This window comes from Perca fluviatilis, chromosome 9 (assembly GCF_010015445.1).
Source record: "Perca fluviatilis chromosome 9, GENO_Pfluv_1.0, whole genome shotgun sequence".
NCBI lineage: Eukaryota > Metazoa > Chordata > Actinopteri > Perciformes > Percidae > Perca > Perca fluviatilis.
The window spans coordinates 4,368,935-4,390,613 of record NC_053120.1 but is presented as its reverse complement, the minus strand read 5'-3'; the positions used below and the strand labels follow the sequence as shown (position 1 = coordinate 4,390,613).

Genomic DNA, 21,679 nt, shown 5'->3' with positions numbered 1-21,679 from the left:
GGTCTGGGAACTCCCCATTGGTCAGGGCTCAATCCGAGGGGCGGGATCAACGGTTGTCTTTCAAATTCCCTCTGCACGTAATAGGATAGCGCTCCAACCAATCAGAGCAACGAAGAAGGCAGAGGAGCTAGTTGATAGATTAAACTTTTGCCGTATCCGGTCGGCAAAACTCCGAACACATCTTCCCTTTTTTAAGAATGACTTCAGTGCCGTTCTTTGTTCTTTTCTCAAAGAAAAGCTGAACTCCAAGTCTTCCAGAAGACCGCTGTTCACAAGCAGCAGCAGCAGCCATAAGCCCCGCCCACCGACTCTATACACGATGTGATTGGCCTGACCAAACTTTGGTTTTTCCAGCTCAAAAGTCAACGGAGAGTGCCTAGACTGACCCTGGCTAGGACTCTGGTGTCCCTGTCTTAAAGCCAGTTTGTTTGCATGACGCCTCTCCCTCCCGTTTGTGTCTCAGGTGTATGTACATCTCCGGCGTTCCCGGCACCGGTAAGACGGCCACGGTCCACGAGGTGATGCGCTGCCTGCAGCACGCGGCCGACGTGGACGAGATCCCTCCTTTCCTCTTCGTCGAGATCAACGGGATGAAGATGACCGACCCTCATCAGGCCTACGTCCAGATCCTGCAGGTGAGAGCAGCGAACGCCACGACACCAAAAGTCAAGAAATCTGTAAAAAGTGCAGACTTTTATGTTCAATTTGTTTGATGAAAGAAAGTTGGAAAAGCGTGTCTGTGTTCAACAACGTTATCACATATTCTCCTCGTATCGTGGAGCCCTAGTTTCCATCTGCTTCCAGTCTCTTGGGCTAAACCAGCTCAGGCTAACGTCGGACTGTTCCTTTTTAATTATTGTCCCAGTTGGATTGGAAATGTTGTGGTGTGTTCATAGCCTGGCTATCACCAGACTCACTGGACCAAGCTAGGTCTTCAAAGATTGAACATTAGTCTGGGGGAGTCTGCTCTGTATTTTCTACTGCACAAGATGCGTGATCAACGGGCGTAGTTCAAAGGACTCTGTACGCAATTGGATAGTCCTTCAACCAATCGGCGCGACCAATGGTGACACGACCGCAACAGCAGGGTTTGTTTGAGCTGAGATCCATTCTTTTGGCCGCCAGCGGGTAGAGGAGATGAAATTAATCAAATAACCGATGCATGGAATCGTGGACGATGCTGCAGCGATAATCGACCGGCTCATAATAGATTATTTCTGTTTATAATTTAATGTAGGCCTAACAGCATTTCTGTTTACATATTCTGGTATGTTTGGCACATTCAGGAAGTGCCATGTGCTCAGTGCTGTATAGTTTTATATATCCAAGTTATTTAGTATTAGAGCTCTGCAGAATGTTTGGTTTATGAAGCTTGAAAAGCTACGAATTAAACATCCTACATGGCTTTAATAGAAACATGGATTTGACGCATCGAGATATCGAATCGAATCGCTGACATGATAATTGTAATCGAATCGGGAGATCAGTGAAGATTCACACCTCTACTAGCGGGGGTAGGTGTTAAATTAGGCCTTATAACGACGGCTATATTGTAGGTAAAGAGAAGTTCTTCCACTCTTGTTATGGGTAACGAGTACAAAGTCACATGTTCCTGCGGGGCCCGTGGTGGATGAGATGGTAAAGAAATATGGTCCTGCCTGTTTGTTTTTTGTTTTTATCGTTTCTTACTGCTCTCTAATGTTTTGAATTGCCCTGTTGCTGAAATGTGCTATACATTACATTTTGTACATTACATGTCATTTAGCTGACGCTTTAATCCAAAGCGACTTAAAATTGCTATATATATCAGAGGACACACACCTCTGGAGCAACTAGGGGTTAAGTGCCTTGCTCAGGGACACATTGGTTGATGTATCGCAGTGGGAATTGAACCCAGGTCTCCCACACCAAAGGCAGGTGTAATATCCACTGCACCATCACCACCAGCAAATACCTATACAAATAAAGCAGCCTTGTCTTTTACAAAAGCCGGTCGGTAGCAAGGCAAACACATCCTTCTTTTGTAGAAATTGTTCCAGGGTGAGTTTCTGTTCCGTTCTCAGAGAAAACTTGCCTTTTGAAATCTCTTAAAATCAGCACCGACAGCGGCATCAACGGGCCGCTGCGCTTCGGTGGCCGCCACGTTGAATGTAAACCAGAAGCCGCTCGCTGTCGCTTCTCTATCGGTCGTCGTGTTAAACGGGCCAATTAGCGCGCCCGGTGGATAAGCCAGTTTGTGATCGGTCCCCCGTGGGTTTGTAACGGAAGCGGGATAGTTAAACGTACAGGTTTACCCAGTCTGAGATGCAGGGAGAAATCAAATCGCCGGCAGATCGGGCTGGGGCTGCCCACAACACTACACTCGGCAGCAGGTAACGTTAGCCTACCGTTAGCTAGTTAACACTACACTCGGCAGCAGGTAACGTTAGCCTACCGTTAGCTAGTTAACACTACACTCGGCAGCAGGTAACGTTAGCCTACCGTTAGCTAGTTAACACTACACTCGGCAGCAGGTAACGTTAGCGTACCGTTAGCTAGCAGCTGGAGTAAACACGGTTACAATGCTGAGAGCTAAACGGTGTAAAAGTGTGTCTGTATTTCACTGGAGAGGACTCCAACACCGGACTGTAGCTGCCATTGTCTGAAAAACAACACAGATGTTGCGTTCACTTGAAATTCGCCTCGTCAGCCTCGTGCTGCGTTCAAAATGCATTTTTTTAGATAAACTATCATATAAAAAAAAAAAAAAAAGTATCGTTTTAGCACTGGGAAAATCAAACGCCAGTGAGCCAATCAGCACGCAGCATGCTTCTACCAAGATCTAATAATGTCTGTGATTGGCTGTCTAACATTGCACCTCGTAGAGACACGCAGGAAAAACTCCACGTTACACAGAGACACAGAGGATCACAGAGTAGGAGCTGGAACATAAAAAGTGCAAAAAAATGCAATGAGTTATTCCTCCACACGTAAAATACAACTAGCACTGCCGTTACCAAATGTAAAGTTACTTTGTGAGTCGGTATAAGTAGTAACCCAAAAACCCAACAGGTGAAGCAAACAAATATGTTATCACTTTAGCTCAAACCGCCATGAAAACGGCCACCACCTACAATATACAGTGCCTTGCGAAAGTATTCGGCCCCCTTGAACTTTTCGACCTTTTGCCACATTTCAGGCCTCAAACATAAAGATATAAAACTGTAATTTTTTGTGAAGAATCAACAACAAGTGGGACACAATCATGAAGTGGAACGAAATTTATTGGATATTTCAAACCTTTTAAACAAATAAAAAACTGAAATATTGGGCGTGCAAAATTATTCAGCCCCCTTAAGTTAATACTTTGTAGCGCCACCTTTTGCTGTGATTACAGCTGTAAGTGGCTTGGGGTATGTCTCTATCAGTTTTGCACATCGAGAGACTGACATTTTTGCCCATTCCTCCTTGCAAAACAGCTCGAGCTCAGTGAGGTTGGATGGAGAGCGTTTGTGAACAGCAGTTTTCAGTTCTTTCCACAGATTCTCGATTGGATTCAGGTCTGGACTTTGACTTGTCCATTCTAACACCTGGATATGTTTATTTGTGAACCATTCCATTGTAGATTTTGCTTTATGTTTTGGATCATTGTCTTGTTGGAAGACAAATCTCCGTCCCAGTCTCAGGTCTTTTGCAGACTCCATCAGGTTTTCTTCCAGAATGGTCCTGTATTTGGTTCCATCCATCTTCCCATCAATTTTAACCATCTTCCCTGTCCCTGCTGAAGAAAAGCAGGCCCAAACCATGATGCTGCCACCACCATGTTTAGTGGGGATGGTGTGTTCAGGGTGATGAGCTGTGTTGCTTTTATGCCAAACATAACGTTTTGCATTGTTGCCAAAAAGTTTGATTTTGGTTTCATCTGACCACAGCACCTTCTTCCACATGTTTGGTGTGTCTCCCAGGTGGCTTTTGGCAAACTTTAAACGATACTTTTTATGGATATCTTTAAGAAATGGCTTTCTTCTTGCCACTCTTCCATAAAGGCCAGATTTGTGCAGTATACGACTGATTGTTGTCCTATGGACAGAGTCTCCCACCTCAGCTGTAGATCTCTGCAGTTCATCCAGAGTGATCATGGGCCTCTTGGCTGCATCTCTGATCAGTCTTCTCATTGTATGAGCTGAAAGTTTAGAGGGACGGCCGGGTCTTCGTAGATTTGCAGTGGTCTGACACTCCTTCCATTTCAATATTATCGCTTGCACAGTGCTCCTTGGGATGTTTAAAGCTTGGGAAATCTTTTTGTATCCAAATCCGGCTTTAAACTTCTCCACAACAGTATCTCGGACCTGCCTGGTGTGTTCCTTGTTCTTCATGATGCTCTCTGCGCTTTACACGGACCTCTGACACTATCACAGAGCAGGTGCATTTATACGGAGACTTGATTACACACAGCTGGATTCTATTTATCATCATTAGTCATTTAGGTCAACACTGGATCATTCAGAGATCCTCACTGAACTTCTGGAGAGAGTTTGCTGCACTGAAAGTAAAGGGGCTGAATAATTTTGCCACCTTTTCAGTTTTTATTTGTTAAAAAGTTTGAAATAGCCAATGAATTTCGTTCCACTTCATAATTGGGACCCACTTGTTGTTGATTCTTCACAAAAAATTACAGTTTTATATCTTTATGTTTGAGGCCTGAAATGTGGCAAAAGGTCGAAACGTTCAAGGGGGCCGAATACTTTCGCAAGGCACTGTAAGTGCACAATGATCAACAAACGCGATGTGTTCACTGACTGACCGGTCTGGTCTGGTCTGGTCTCTGCAGAAGCTGACGGGTCAGAAGGCCACGGCCGACCACGCGGCCGCGCTGCTGGAGAAGAGATTCAGCAACGCCGCTCCCAGGAAGGAGACCACCGTGCTGCTGGTGGACGAAGTAAGAAGTCACACTGTGTGTGTGTGTGTGTGTGTGTGTGTGTGTGTGTGTGTGTGTGTGTGTGTGTGTGTGTGTGTGTGTGTGTGTGTGTGTGTGTGTGTGTGTGTGTGTGTGTGTGTGTGTGGTAGAGTGATGGTGATTATCTTCAGAGTGAGTCGTGACTCTAGACCAGGGGTCACCAACACGGTGCCCGCGGGCCTGTTGATAATTATTGTGAGAAATCATTAACATGATCAGTCTCTTCACATAGATAGAGAATCATTAATAATCATATATAACTCATTGATCATTAATAATCATATATAACTATCATTAATCATCATATATAACTCATTGATCATTAATAATCATATATAACTATCATTAATCATCATATATAACTCATTGATCATTAATAATCATATATAACTATCATTAATCATCATATATAACTCATTGATCATTAATAATCATATATAACTATCATTAATCATCATATATAACTCATTGATCATTAATAATCATATATAACTATCATTAATCATCATATATAACTCATTGATCATTAATAATCATATATAACTATCATTAATCATCATATATAACTCATTGATCATTAATAATCATATATAACTATCATTAAACATCATATATAACTCATTGATCATTAATAATCATATATAACTATCATTAATCATCATATATAACTCATTGATCATTAATAATCATATATAACTATCATTAATCATCATATATAACTCATTAATCATTAATAATCATATATAACTATCATTAATCATCATATATAACTCATTAATCATTAATAATCATATATAACTATCATTAATCATCATAGATAACTCATTAATCATTAATCATATATAACTATCATTAATCATCATATATAACTCATTAATCATTAATAATCATATATAACTATCATTAATCATCATATATAACTATCATTAATCATCATATATAACTCATTAATCATTAATAATCATATATAACTATCATTAATCATATATAACTCATTAATCATTAATCATCATATATAACTATCATTAATCATCATATATAACTATCATTAATCATTAATAATCATATATAACTATCATTAATCATCATATATAACTCATTAATCATTAATAATCATATATAATATCATTAATCATTAATAATCATATATAACTATCATTAATCATCATATATAACTATCATTAATCATCATATATAACTCATTAATCATTAATAATCATATATAACTATCATTAAACATCATATATAACTCATTGATCATTAATAATCATATATAACTATCATTAATCATCATATATAACTCATTGATCATTAATAATCATATATAACTATCATTAATCATCATATATAACTCATTAATCATTAATAATCATATATAACTATCATTAATCATCATATATAACTCATTAATCATTAATAATCATATATAACTATCATTAATCATCATAGATAACTCATTAATTATTAATAATCATATATAACTATCATTAATCATCATATATAACTCATTAATCATTAATAATCATATATAACTATCATTAATCATCATATATAACTCATTAATCATTAATAATCATATATAACTATCATTAATCATATATAACTCATTAATCATTAATCATCATATATAACTATCATTAATCATCATATATAACTATCATTAATCATTAATAATCATATATAACTATCATTAATCATCATAGATAACTCATTAATCATTAATAATCATATATAACTATCATTAATCATCATATATAACTCATTAATCATTAATAATCATATATAACTATCATTAATCATCATATATAACTATCATTAATCATCATATATAACTCATTAATCATTAATAATCATATATAACTATCATTAATCATATATAACTCATTAATCATTAATCATCATATATAACTATCATTAATCATCATATATAACTATCATTAATCATTAATAATCATATATAACTATCATTAATCATCATATATAACTCATTAATCATTAATAATCATATATAACTATCATTAATCATCATATATAACTATCATTAATCATTAATAATCATATATAACTATCATTAATCATCATATATAACTATCATTAATCATCATATATAACTCATTAATCATTAATAATCATATATAACTAAAGGCAAACTGAGCACATGTGTTATTTCAGAAGAGTGTATCAAACTGGTAGCCCTTCGTATGACTCAGTACCCAGGAAGTAGCTCTCAGTTTAGAAAAGGTTGGTGACCCCTGGTCTAGAGTCATAGTGAGAGGAAACAAAGCGTCTCCCCTGTTCTTTCTGACCACGGTGGGAGATCTGTAGAAAGTGGCATGAAAAGAAAAGACTCAAGTAAAGTACAAGTACCTCAACATTTGGACTGAAGTACAGACAGTACTGGAGTAAATGTACTCAGTTACCACCTCGTAAGAAGTCTCGTGTTTAACTTGGAGAAGGTTCCCTGCTTTAACTGTGTGTGTGTGTGTGTAGTTGGACCTGTTGTGGACCAGGAAGCAGAACGTCATGTACAACCTGTTTGATTGGCCGACGCGGCGCCACGCCCGCCTGGTGGTGCTGACCATCGCCAACACCATGGACCTGCCGGAGAGGATCATGATCAACAGAGTGGCCAGCAGACTGGTGAGAGAGAGAGAGAGAGAGAGCTGCTGTCCTTCTTAAGCCCTGAAATTTGACCCTTTTTTTTAAGTTTCTGTGGCAGGAATTTGAATTTCTTTCAACCAAACCATGAAACGCTCTTCACAAGTCAAATTAAGGATCACTTCACTACTGTCGCTGACTTTTGGGCGTTTTTATTCAGTTTTATAGCATTATTCTGACTAAACTTTTGACAGTCTGTGCTGAACCATCAACATACGTTCCTTTGATCGTAAATATTAGTCAAAATAATTCCAGCAGAAAGCTTTTTTAACTCAAAAGTTCGATATAATTTCATATAGGCTGTATAAGGTTTAGTGACCAGAAATGTCAAAAACAGTGGCAATAAGTTGTTGTTAGTGTACACTTGGTGGCACACTAACAACAATAAATCCCTTTTTATTTAGCCTATGCAAAGACGAAAAACAGATGACAATCCAAAATATATCAAACATATAATGGAAAGTATGTTACGTGTTACTGGGCATTTTTAGGTAGGTATATGGAAATCCTGGAGCTTTCTTAGTGGGTATATTGCGTATATCTGCGTATCACGTACGACTACAGCGCTGCCACTCGGGTTACGTGACGCTGTGTTTGTCCGAAATGCCTCCAGGGTCTGACCAGGATGGGTTAGGGTTAGTTACACAAGTTCTCACAATTTCAGCGCATAAAATTGCATAAATATCAATATTCCATCGCATTTTTTAAGAAAAAGTGCCGCATAATCGAGGATTTTTGCCTGCAACAATCACAAAAAAACTCTTTTTTCAGGAAGGACTGACTGATGCGATGACCAGTTCTAGTTTTAGTGCTAGTAGGCCTATTAAGAGGTGCGGATTAATTCAGGTAGCACTGTTTGTAGACACATTTTTATTTGTATTATGAGGTGGTTCGCAGAAAATTCTTGATTACAAATAGTGGTCCACACACACACAACAAGTTTGAAAACCCCTGATGGTAGACCACAGCGCTGCCACTCGGGTTACGTGACGCTGTGTTTGTCCGAAATGCCTCCAGGGTCTTACCAGGATGTCCTTCCAGCCGTACAGCTTCAAGCAGCTGCAGCAGATCATCACCTCGCGGCTCAACAAGGTGAAGGCCTTCGAGCAGGACGCGCTCCAGCTGGTGTCCAGGAAGGTAAACGACATCTTTCACACCTTCTGAATTTGACTCGATCGAACTTTGATCGAATGTCGGCAACCTAAATCTATTTTTACTCATTTTTTATTCTAAAACTTCCAATATTAGGATCTGAATTTGTTGACCGTTAACAAAATGTGTTTTTAAAATGCAGAAATACCGTATTTTCCAGACTATACGTCACACTTTTTTTTTTTTTCATAGTTTGGCTGGTCCTGCGACTTGTAGTCAGGTGTGACTTATATATTAAAATATATATAATTGATGATGTTAATTCCTGCTTGGTGACATGAACCAAGCAGTAAACGTTACCGTCTACAGCGGCGAGAGGGAGCGCTCTTAGGCTTGTGACAACTAATATGCTGCTCCTGTACCCCTGAAAAAATTAACTGAAACATTAACTTAAAGGTATAGTGGAGGATTTTCCCGAATTTTAGAAAACATCCGCCCTCTCCACTTTTTGAAAAAATGCACATGCGCGACACTCTACCTGCTCCCGAGAGGGAACGCCTATTAAACGTGTGCACGAGAGTGCACTGTTTACAAGTTGCTGTCGGCATGGCTCATACGAGCTACTTTCAGAAAGAAGATTTGCACTTTTTCACCAATTGAGATGTTTACCGTGTGTGTGCGGTGCGTGACTTGTGCCAGGGCTAGCATCGCTAATCATAGCTTACATCAACTTTCACTAGCAGTGATTTTAAATGGATTTCTCCAAATAGCCAAACTTTACCTGTCGAGTAGAAACTTGGCGACTGAGGCATCAGTGGAGAGCCCAACCTGTGCCTTTAGCGCACGCCAGCGTGTGAAACATTCTCCCAAAAACACTCCGGTCTTGTTTCTTTCTTCAGAGGCCTTTCTCTTCTTGTCGTACCTTTCGTAGACACTCGTAGCTCACCACACATATACACCTGAAAGTATTCATGCGCAGAAAGCGAAAACTACCCTAGGGACGAGCACGTACCACGGCCTTACGTAAACATAGCGCCAGAATGATTGACAACTAGGAGGACCAATGATTGATGATCCACCCGGAAAAAGAAAATCCTCCACAATACCTTTAAGGTCCCATGGCATAAAAATTTCACTGAGTTTTTTTTAACATTAATATGAGTTCCCCCAGCCTGCCTATGGTCCCCCAGTGGCTAGAAATGGTGATAGGTGTAAACCGAGCCCTGGGTATCCTGCTCTGCCTTTGAGGAAATGAAAGCTCAGATGGACCAATCAGGAATCTTCTCCTTACGAGGTCATAAGGAGAAAGGTTACCTCCCCTTTCTCTGCTTTGCCCGCCCAGAGAATTTGGCCCACCCATGAGAGAGAGACATCATGGCTTTCAAATGAGCAAAGTGGCAGTTGGTCAAGACCACACCCCCACCCCAAGTATTCAATGGATTCAGTGATGTGGAATGAGATCTGGAGCTCGGTGAACTTGCTTACCGGTAACTTGCTTGTTGGGCTCGCTGGCTTGTTATGGTAATTTAGCCTATTCAGCCTCCCCGGTATGTTCTTTATGCTATTGTGTAGCTGAATAAGTGTTAATGTGTCACGTTAACATACCGTTGTATGTTCTGTGTGCTGTTGTGTAGTTGAATAACTTGCCTTTCCAGATTAAATGTCTGTACTTGGTCTTTGCTTTTGTGAAATAAATTTCTTTTAAGATTATTTTCAGCCTTTATTTTGATAGGACAGCAGAAGACATGAAAGGAGAGAGAGAGGGAGAGGGAGGAAGGACATGTAGCAAAGGGCCGCAGGTCTGAGTCCAACCCGGGCCCACTGCGTCCAGGAGTAAACCTCTATACATGGGCGCCCGCTCTACCAACTGAGCTATCCGGGCGCCTTGTGAAATAAATTTTCTAAATAAATGCGAAATGTTTTTTTCCTCTTCGTGACGCATTTTTTGACCGATGCGACTTATACTCTGGAGCAACTTATAGTCAGGAAAATACGGTACTTAAAAATAAACAAATAAATTCTGATAAATGGTTTTCAAAGTAAAATATTTCAGTGTTAAAGCTATGGTGCGCTAGCATGACAAGCCAGACTCAAGATGTTGGGTCTGGGGACTCCCCATTGGTCAGGGCTCAATCCGAAAAGCTGACCTCCAAGTCTTCCAGAGTCGCGGCCAAAGCCGATTCCGAAGAACGCTGTTCGCCAGCGGCGGCGGCGGCCATCTTCTTTGTTTTCACGTAGCGGGAAATTCACGAGGAACCGCCGCAACTCTGCCGTCATTATGTTAATTAAAAGGACAATTCTGGCGCAAAATGGACCTAGGGGTTAATAACACGTGTGTACCCAATCGACCGTTCTCTGGGACATGTTTTCATGCTAATCCAATGTGTTTGTAGGTTGAAACAAGCTAGCTGATTAGCTTACAACGCTAGCTAGTATTTGGGGCACAGGGTAAAGTTAAAAAGAAATCTCTATTGTATACCACTAACAAGGCTCAAAATAGCACCACACTTCCACGGTAGCATAATGAGGGTCCCTACATGTAAACACAAGCAGTGAGAACTTTGTAAGTGTACAGACAGTTTATTACAAAGATAGTTTAGAAAGACTGGAGCGTTCGTGTATACAGTCAGGCGCCATCTTAGCACAGTCATGATCAGTTGAATGCCGTGTAACCAGTAACCAGTAACATAGCTCAAGTAGGGCGTTGGTGGCTCTCTTCCAAAGAGGCCATCATGTTAGAATTCCTCATGAGGGCGACAGAACCTACCTACTATAGCTTTAAAGTGCCCATATTATGAAAGAAAATCACTTTTTTCTGGTGATTTGGGGTGTTATTTTGTGTCTCTGGTGCTTCCACACACATACAGACTTTGAAAATAACTCCATCCATGGTGTTCTGAGTGAGATCTGGTTTCTGAATGTGTCCTGCCTTCAGTCTCCTGGTGAGCTGGTCAACATCTGCACGGCTTTCTACGGCACTAGCCGAAACGAGCTGGCTAACCGCAACCGTTAGCTCGTAGCGTTATCGTTAGCATGCTACCTCGTTCTCAATGGCAAAGCGCTGCTACAACACACACTAGTTCACCATAATCTACCAAAAGAACTACTTCCATGTGCTCCCTGGTTTAGAAGAAGTCTCCCAGCTGATCCTGCCTTGGAACTGACTGAAGTTGGAGAAACAGCCTTTCTTTTACTGTCTATGGAGCTAGCTAGCTGACATGATCTACATCTGAGCTACTGAGCATTTGCGAGTGCAATCAAAGATAGTACAGAAGAAGAGAGGTCTCACTCTGTAGCTAAAACAGAAACCAGGTGAAAAGAGGATCTGCAGCAGTGAGAGAGAGAGCTGTACAACAACAATATGGTGTTTTTTGAAAATTAAACCATGTAAACCTATTCTAGTACAACCTTAAAATACAGTTATGAACCTGAAAATGAGCAGAATATGGGCGCTTTAAGTACTCACTGGCTTGAGTCCGTTCCCTCACAGTTGTCCTCTCGTCTCGCAGGTGGCCGCTCTGTCGGGCGACGCTCGCCGCTGTCTGGACATCTGTCGCCGGGCGACGGAGATCTGCGAGCACTCTGCGGCCGACCCCTCTGGCTCAGGATTGGTGGGAATAAGCCACGTCATGGAGGCGCTGGACGAGATGTTTTCCTCCGCCTACATCACGGCCATCAAGTGAGACTCTCTCTCTCTGTAACTGACATTAACAGACCTTTCTCACGACAGACATGTTGACATGTCATAGTAGGAACAGCACAGGTGTGTTCAAAACCATTAATGATGGCTGCATTCCACTTAGGAGAGGTCCTGGTATTAAACCATTACTGATGGCTGCATTCCACTTAGGAGAGTCCTGGTATTAAACCATTACTGATGGCTGATTCCATTAGGAAGCTATTAAACCATTACTGATGGCTGCATTCCACTTAGGAGAGGCCCTGGTATTAAACCATTACTGATGGCTGCATTCCACTTAGGAGAGGTCCTGGTATTGTGCATGCTGACTCACTGAAATAACTTACTGGGACACTTGATGGAACTGAGTCATCGTTAAGGTTAACAATGTCAGCTGTGCTTCTCCTACTATGACAAGTCAACATGTCTGCTGTGCAGAAGGTCCGTGACGGAGCTGTAAAGGTCGGAGGGGATAACGTGGCTCGTCTGTGTCTTCAGGTGCGCTTCGTTGCAGGAGCAGCTCTTCCTCAGGGCCGTCATCGCTGAGTTTCGGCGGCTGGGATTGGAGGAGGCCACGTTCCAACAGGTAGATACATAGGTTGGTGCATAGACCGTATAAAACAGGGCTGTCAAACTCATTTTCCCAGAGGGCCACATTGGAAAAAGAGAATCGCACCGAGGGCCAGACATGGAGTGATTACTGACGTGCTTTTGTTACCGCATGTCACTTTTATTTTTTGTACATTTTGGGAGCTTTTTTTCCTCATTTTTGTTGTTTTTGTTCAGACTTATTTGTGGTTTTCTCAGACATTTGTCACCTTTTTGGTAAATTTGTTGCTTTTCCCGACATTTCTGTTGACATGAAGTCCTACAAAAGTCATCAAAAGAGTTCCTTAGCCATCGCAGAATTTAACAAATCAAGCAAAAACAATGATTACATTTTTTTTTAACAACAACCTGTTTCTCAGCCCGAATATTAAAACTATCTCTCGGTTTTTTTCTGGGGGAAATTTCTGAGTCTGAGTTGTCTCAAATCTGCCATATGTCTGCTTTGAATGTCAGGTAATTGCAGTTTAAAAAAAGGTACTGTCAGGGCACGCCCTCATACTCTGCTTCTGACTGGCTAGTAGTCCTTACCTAGGTACTGTCAGGGCACGCCCTCATACTCTGCTTCTGACTGGCTAGTAGTCCTTACCTAGGTACTGTCAGGGCACGCCCTCATACTCTGCTTCTGACTGGCTAGTAGTCCTTACCTAGGTACTGTCAGGGCACGCCCTCATACTCTGCTTCTGACTGGCTAGTAGTCCTTACCTAGGTACTGTCAGGGCACCCTCATACTCTGCTTCTGACTGGCTAGTAGTCCTTACCTAGGTACTGTCAGGGCACGCCCTCATACTCTGCTTCTGACTGGCTAGTAGTCCTTAACTAGGTACTGCGCATGTTCGAATCCCAACAAAGATGGAACAGAAGTGAGATGTCTCACTCTGTAGCTAAAACAGAGAGCTCAACACACAGGGTGAAAAGAGGAGCTGCAGCAATGTGCAGTACAACAAAAATATGGTGTTTTTTGAAAATTAAACCATGTAAACCTATTCTGACAAAACCTCTAAAATACAATTTATGAACCTGAAAATGAGCATGATATGAGCGCTTTTAAAATGCAACCGTAGTAGTGTGGGTGTAGCCTAAAAGCACCCCCCCCCCCCTGTGTGTCCCAGGTGTTCGTGCAGCACCAGGCTCTGTGTCGGGTGGAGGGTCTGCAGCCCGTCAGCGTGTCGGAGGGCCTGGCGGTGTGCCAGCGTCTGGGAGCCTGCAGGCTGCTGCTGCTGGAGCCCAGCCGCCTCGGGGTCCTGCAGCGGGTCCGCCTCAACGTCAGCCAGGACGACGTGCTCTTCGCCCTGAAGGCCGACTGAAGGAGGCTCCTCTTCAGACTCCTTCAACCCGAGTCATACACACACACACACACAAAAAAAAAAAAAAAAAACAAAACCTCTTTTAAACTTAAAACCCTTTTTTTATTTCCCCCAAACAAAAATTTTTTTTTTTTTTTTTTTTTTTTTTTTTTTTCTCTTTTTATTTTTTTTTTTTTTTTTTTTTTTTTTAATTTTTTTAAATGATCTTAAAAAAAACACACACAAAATTTTTTTTTAACTTTTTTTTTTTTTTTTTATTTTTTTTTTTTTTTTTTTTTTTTTTTTTTTTTTTTTTTTAATTTTTTTTTTTTTTTTTTGTTTTTTTTTTAAAGTTGTATAAGTGCATCTTATCTTTATGTATCAATGTATATGCAATAAAATCCCGTCTTTAATATGAACTGCACTTTTTACTTGTTGTTCTTGCTGTAAAAGAATGAATACAAAAACTATCAGAAGTGAGTTTCTTTTCACGAACTGAATGTTATTGTGTGTGTGTGTGTATATATATATATATATATATATATATATATATATATATATTCAGAGATCCAGCTGCTGATTGTGTGACATTATAACTGCCGTCTGATTTGTGGTCACTGAGGAGACCTTCATGGTAACAGTTGTGAGGAAAACATGACTCGGGGGTTTGTGGTTTTAACAGCGTAGCAGAGCGAGTAGTGAGATGTGACATTCAGGGCTGCAACTAACAATTATTTTCTGGATTCATTGATAAATTTGGCAGAAAAATGTGGATCAGTGTTTCCCAAAAAGCCCAAGATAAGCTGAATAAGAAGATAAATGTCTTTTGTTGTCCACAACTCAAAGATATTCTTACTTTACCTGCAAATGTAAAGGCCCTTTACTTACACATTCCCAAGACAGTGAAATCAAATCAAAACTAGAGTCTATGCATACACACGCTGGTTTTACTCTGCTGTATTTCCAATACAAGAGAATCTTGTGTTTTTGGATGCCTGCTGTAGGCCTGACCTTGGGCTACTTGTCCTTAAGTATTTCCATTTCTGGCTACTTTCTACTTGTGCTCAACCACATCTTTTGAAGTGAAATATTATAATATTGTACTTTTTACTACTCAACATGAATACAGCTTTAGTTACTTCACAGATTCAGATGAAACGATATAATCAACTCAATAAGATATTGGTTCCCAGGGGGAACTTGACAAGCTATCTACTATAATATATAGAATATAAAGTTATTAAAATGAGCTCTACCTTTACCAGCTGCAACATTAAAGTTAAATTCATAAACCCATGCTAAAGTTGACTAAAAAGAGGAATAAAAAAAATATTTTTGAAATTGATCTTAACCGTAATTTAAAAAAAAGAGGAAAAATCCAACCTTTAAGGACACCAATTTTTTTTGTGAATGAATAATGTATCGTAAATAAATAAATGTTCTTCCTTAAAATACAGGGGGCATAAGTCAGTCCACCCCTATGTTAAATTCCCATAGAGGCAGGCAGATGTTTATTTTTAAAGGCCAGTTATTTCATGGATCCAGGATACTATGCATCTTGATAAAGTTCCCTTGGCCTTTGGAATTAAAATAGCCCCACATCTTCACATAAATAATTAATTCCTTAGCAGTTAAAAGGGGATATTTATAGTAAACACACAAATAGGAAATTCTTCTTTAAATGCATATATTGCCTGCAATGTGTATTTTTCTGTGTTCATCAGACACAAGTCCAACTTAATCATAATATAGTCATCCACGGCAATTAATACATTCATGTAAACCCACAATCCACAGGTAAACTAAAATCATTAATGTGTGAATCATAAGATTAAAAGGTGCAAGTGCAGAAGAGAAACATGGGAATCGGCGCTCTTTATCAGAAGTGTTTGGCTCTTAAAAGAGCCTTTTGGGGGGCCGGTTTCCAGCAGTCAGAGAGCCTCGGTTGTTTACTTCTTGGCGGGCTTCTCGGTCTTCTTGGGCAGCAGGACGGCCTGGATGTTGGGCAGCACGCCGCCCTGAGCGATGGTCACTCCGCCCAGCAGCTTGTTGAGCTCCTCGTCGTTGCGGACGGCCAGCTGCAGATGGCGGGGGATGATGCGGGTCTTCTTGTTGTCGCGGGCAGCGTTTCCAGCCAGCTCCAGGATCTCAGCGGTCAGGTACTCCAGCACGGCCGCCAGGTACACGGGGGCTCCGGCACCGACACGCTGAGCGTAGTTCCCTTTGCGGAGCAGCCTGTGGACACGGCCGACTGGGAACTGAAGCCCGGCACGAGAAGACCTGGTCTTGGCCTTAGCTCTGGCTTTGCCTCCGGTTTTTCCTCGTCCAGACATGTTTACGATGATTTCTCAAAGCGAGCGTGAGCCAACAACAGCCCAAACCCTCCTTTTATGTCCGCGGAGAGCTCTGAGTTTTGGCGGGCTTGTTGAAAGGATTGCCGCACCAATCAGCAGCGGAGATTCGGCGCTGAGCCAATCAGCAGCCAGAGGTCTGAAGCAGCGTCACCATCTCAAAGCCGGTCCTCAGTTTAAGAGCTTCCTGTTTCATTTCTTCACATTTGACTATCTAGAGAAATAAGAAACAATGGTCAGGACCGTCAACATTTCGATGTAGTCGGATTCTCTGTGGATGAAACATAACACTTTATTGTTAAACGTTGAATGAATATGATGGATTTTCTATTCTGTTTTACAACAACTGCCCTAATGTGTTTATGAGACAACAGAATATTAATTGTAGTGTTCGGGTCAAACATTTAATTTCAATTTAACAAATTACAGCTCGTTATTAAACAAAATATTCAGTCTTCTCTCCCAAGCTTGTTTCTCAAAGCACAACTCAAATCATCCAGCCAACCATTAAACGATTCTTAAACACACGAAGGAGAGAAAAAGTGTCTTTCTGTGGCCGTTATTCAGCCGTTGTGCGAGCGGTTAAGTTTGAATTCCTTTTGTCCAATAGTAACTCAGCTAAAGCGCGCGTGTCTCCCTGGACCAATCAGCGCCGCCTTGGCTCCGGCAGTTCCTTTATAAAGCCGCTGTTCTCCGGCTCTCAGCATTCTTTCTTTAGCTGTGAACACAGAGAAGACAGAGACGCTAAAATGGCCAGAACCAAGCAGACCGCCCGTAAATCCACCGGAGGAAAAGCTCCCAGGAAGCAGCTGGCCACCAAGGCTGCCCGTAAGAGCGCCCCGGCCACCGGCGGAGTGAAGAAGCCTCACCGTTACAGGCCCGGTACCGTGGCTCTGAGAGAGATCCGTCGCTACCAGAAGTCCACCGAGCTGCTGATCCGCAAGCTGCCCTTCCAGCGCCTGGTGAGGGAGATCGCTCAGGACTTCAAGACCGACCTGCGCTTCCAGAGCTCCGCCGTCATGGCTCTGCAGGAGGCCAGCGAGGCTTACCTGGTCGGCCTCTTCGAGGACACCAACCTGTGCGCCATCCACGCCAAGAGGGTCACCATCATGCCCAAAGACATCCAGCTGGCCCGCCGCATCCGCGGAGAGAGGGCTTAAACTCACCCAGCACCAGACCACACTCCCCAAAAGGCTCTTTTAAGAGCCACACACAAACCCTTGAAGAGCAAACTGTCCTATATTTATATTCACTTTTATATAAAACGTATGCGTTTACTAGGTTGTCCTCGCTAGTATACGAACTAGGTTTTATGATAATTGCATATTTACACATTTAACGTGTTCAGCAACAAAGTCACGAGTCCGAGCTACATATGGCACATAGTCAACGTTTACCTGACCTCGTTCAGAAACGAGACTCAAAAAATATGACAATACCTTTTAGGCTTAAAAGTAAGTTTAAGTTAAAGAGGGAACTCATGACGGTGCTGGCTCATTTCTCCATTAAACACGTTTGATCGCAGCAGCTTTCATTGAACGGCCTCCACATTTAAAACAAATACAAACAAGTATATTCATATACAAACATCTCTCTCTCTCTCTCTCTCTCTATACACACAATGAAAGTTATTTAAAATGATACTTACAAAAACCTGCAATATAACCTTTCAAGATGAAGACAAGGCTGTGCAGGTTGTGGAAAAATATTCATCAGCTATGTGCAAAACAGTATTAAAATATTCAATCTCCACAGATAAATGTCCCGGATGTGTGTTAATATAGTGTGTGTGTGGGGGGGGGGGTTACATTACTCACAATGAAAAAGGTAATTAATTCACCGTATGGTGACTATTTATCTCTGTTTTATAAAATGAGTAGGCTGCCCTTTTTACACTTTAACTATAGTAACTATATAAAGTGTGTGTGTGTGTGGTAAGGTAAGGTCTTTTTCCCCACTGACCCTTTTTATTTCCTAACCCTTATAAAACATTATCTGGCTTACGTGCAGTTTAGTGTCAATTATTTTCCAAAAACTGAGTGTCCCAAAAGATGAGGGTCTTATTTGAGACAGGGTATGGGTTAGGGTGGGGTAGGGGTTAGGGTATGGGGTATGGGGTAGGGGGTAGGGTAACACAGGTGGTCTAGCAGGTTCATCATTAATTAAGGACATTGAAAGGGGAATTTGGGACACTAAACTGCACGTATAGCACATTATCTTTAGAGTTTTTAGGAACCATAATGCCTCATAAGGAATAATAAAGTGGGCCTAAGAGCAACTAGATAACTTGTATCCTTATTTTATAACAGTGTGAACTGGTTAGTTAAGATGTGTTAAGATGCTTTTCTCAATACAGTCGCTATATTCCATAACCTGCCAATAAACATGTATATCTCATGTATATTATTTATATAGAATATCTATTTATACTTTCTGTACATAACCCTCTATATTCCTTATTGGTCACTGTAGACATGTAATCTGGAAAACCTGTATTTCATTGGCTCTATACCAGGCAGTATTATTATTATTATTATTATTATATTAATACTAATATACTATCTAAGCTCTATACCTGTACTCTGCTCAATGCCAATACAGTTAGTTGTAATGTAACCCTTATATTTCCCTTGTTACTCTCCCTCCTCTTGAAGCAGTAACAGTCCTGATATCTAAATGATGAGTCAGCATTAATAACATTAATAATAAACAGGAAGAGGCTCTTTGAGGAGATGTGGTGGCTCTTAAAAGAGCCTTTTGTTCATCACAGCGATGACAGCTTCACTTCTTCTTGGGTGCCGCTTTCTTCACTTTGGGTTTGGCGACCTTCTTGGCGGGGGCTTTCTTGGCAGCAGCCGGGGCCTTCTTCACCACCTTCTTGGGGCTCTTCACCGCCTTCTTGGGGCTCTTGGCCACTTTGGCCTGGCCGCTGCGGCGGGCTTCCTTCACCTTCTTCGGGGACTTCTTAGCGGCCGCTGCCTTCTTGGCTGCCGGGGCCTTCTTGGGCTTCTTGGCCGCGGCGGGTTTCTTGGCGGCGGCGGGCTTCTTGGCGGCTTTCGGAGCCGCTGGCTCTGGCCGCTGGCTTCTGGCCTTTAGTTTCGGCCACCTTCTTGTTGAGCTTGAAGGATCCGGACGCCCCGGTCCCCTTGGTCTGGACCAGAGTCTCCTTCGCCACCAGGCTTTTGATGGCGGTGTTGACGCGGGACTTGTTCTTGTCCACATCGTAGCCTCCGGCGGCCAGAGCCTTCTTCAGGGCGGCCGCGGACACGCCGTTCCGCTCCTTGGACGCGGACACCGCTTTAAGGATCAGGTCGCGGACGCTGGGCCCGGCCTTCTTCGGCTTGGTCACCTTCTTTTTGGCGGCTTTTGCCGGCGCCGCGGCTGGAGCTGGAGCTACTTCTTCTGCCATTGTTTCCTCGTTTGTTCCGACACAGAGTGATCAGAGAGACTGTTGGAGGCTCCGGAGCAAGAGGCTGCACTTAAACACACCATGAGAACCGTGGAGACTCAGCCCTGCCCCCTGGCTCCTCTGTAGCAGTCTGGATGCCACTTTGTGTGTTTTCTCTTCACTGATAAAACCCTCCAAACTAAATGTGGGAGACGTGCAGCGGGCTGAAAGTTGCGGGGCCGATAGCGGGCTCGTGTCTCTTCCTGCTGGAGTCCCGCAGAGCTCTGGTGCTCTCTGCATTTAGTCTGTGGAGCCTCCAAACATCGCCTCTTCACCGCCGTGAACAGCACTGCTCAGCGGCTTTTCACTCTCATTTCTCTCCTAAAATGATTTAAAATGCATCATGATTGCATCAAAAGCTGTTTTCCATACAGCCAACATGTTTGTCCAGGAACTCAAAGTAAAAACAACCATCTGTTGGTGATCAGTTTGTAATAAAATCCAATTATTCTGGTGGCAGCAAACACACCGATGATGGCCGAGGCTCATGGTGCAGTTTGACCAGACTTCCTATCAGAGCTGCTCACTGTGGACATGTCCTCTGTTATTCTCACTCATTTTAATACCAATAAACTGCAACACTAATCATATATATAATAATAATAACTGTATTTGTATATTTCACTTTTAAAAAACAACAAAGTGCTTTGACAGAAGAAACAAGAGGACACATACAAGTCAATACACAAACACATAAACATTGTTAAATTAGAAGATGGGACAAACTCATAATTTATTAGATTAGATTCCACTTTATTGTCCTTGTGCAGAGTACAAGTACATAGACAACGAAATGCAGTTTGCATCCAACCACAAGTGCAAAAAAAGCAGAAAAGTGCAATGTGATATACAAGTATAGACAGGACAAGAAATATAGTGCAGATATGTGCAATGTAGTAGCAGTGACATTACATTAGTAGTAAGAATAATATAGATGCAGTGTATTAGCAGAATATATAACAATATATATATAATATACTGTAGGCTATGGACCATATGGACATATATTGTTTATATAACAAACACAGTGACCCACAGGTGAAGCTACCTGTACAGACATTGTAAAAGCTTGTAACTGTAACAACAGGAACACATTATAATTTAGCCCAAATCACCTGATTGATGTTTAACCCTTGTTAACATTTTTAGACACTGTTTTTTTCCCACGTTTTGCTTTTTTACAACTTTTTTTGGTACTTATTTCAATGTTTTTGACACTTTTTTTCCCACATTACCACCAGTATATTCACCACTATAACACACTTATTAACACTAGTTTTACATTTATTTTGGAATTCATGGTCAATAAACATCATTTATATGAAATTATCTAATTTTTGTGATAGAAAAAAACATAAAACTATGAATGATTTGGACTAAAAGTTAAGATCAGAGGAATGAAGGCAACGGATAGTCACAAATATGTCAAAGTTTAGTCAGGATAATGATTTAAAACTAAATAAAACACCCAGAATTCAATCAGAGTAGAGATCTCATCCTTAATTTCACTTGTGAAGAGTATTTTATGGAACCATCCATGTTATTTTGGGGCAAACTGGTTGAAAGAAACCCAAATGTCTCATCTAGAAACTAATACAGTTGAATTGAAGTGAATTGAAAACT

The 21,679-nt window shown here is 41.3% G+C and overlaps 3 protein-coding genes and 1 pseudogene across 3 annotated transcripts in view; 2 read left to right on the top strand and 2 right to left on the bottom strand.

The window, feature by feature from the left end:
- Positions 1-14,326, top strand: part of orc1 (origin recognition complex, subunit 1) — a 30,774-nt gene extending 16,448 nt beyond the window's left edge. Inside the window, exons 10-16 of the mRNA XM_039811512.1 lie at positions 464-635; positions 4,811-4,918; positions 7,427-7,576; positions 8,612-8,731; positions 12,196-12,365; positions 12,864-12,951; positions 14,084-14,326. Coding sequence (XP_039667446.1) covers positions 464-635; positions 4,811-4,918; positions 7,427-7,576; positions 8,612-8,731; positions 12,196-12,365; positions 12,864-12,951; positions 14,084-14,278 — 1,003 coding nt within the window. The 3' untranslated portion in view covers positions 14,279-14,326. The remainder of the gene's footprint in view (positions 1-463; positions 636-4,810; positions 4,919-7,426; positions 7,577-8,611; positions 8,732-12,195; positions 12,366-12,863; positions 12,952-14,083) is intronic.
- A 1,533-nt stretch (positions 14,327-15,859) lies between these two features.
- Positions 15,860-16,788, bottom strand: LOC120564977 (histone H2A-like). Its single transcript, XM_039810251.1, has one exon. The coding sequence runs from the start codon at positions 16,588-16,590 to the stop codon at positions 16,207-16,209; it is 384 nt and encodes a 127-aa protein (XP_039666185.1). The 5' UTR covers positions 16,591-16,788; the 3' UTR covers positions 15,860-16,206.
- Positions 16,789-17,318: 530 nt separating this feature from the next.
- On the top strand, positions 17,319-17,867 carry LOC120565393 (histone H3). Its single transcript, XM_039811202.1, has one exon. The coding sequence runs from the start codon at positions 17,358-17,360 to the stop codon at positions 17,766-17,768; it is 411 nt and encodes a 136-aa protein (XP_039667136.1). The 5' UTR covers positions 17,319-17,357; the 3' UTR covers positions 17,769-17,867.
- A 1,308-nt stretch (positions 17,868-19,175) lies between these two features.
- Positions 19,176-20,557, bottom strand: LOC120565390 (annotated as a pseudogene).
- Between the last annotated feature and the right edge of the window lie 1,122 nt (positions 20,558-21,679).

Excerpts from the sequence above, each read along its gene's own strand:
- LOC120564977 (XM_039810251.1), bottom strand. The coding sequence starts at position 16,590 with ATGTCTGGACGAGGAAAAACCGGAGGCAAAGCCAGAGCTAAGGCCAAG.
- LOC120565393 (XM_039811202.1), top strand. The coding sequence starts at position 17,358 with ATGGCCAGAACCAAGCAGACCGCCCGTAAATCCACCGGAGGAAAAGCT.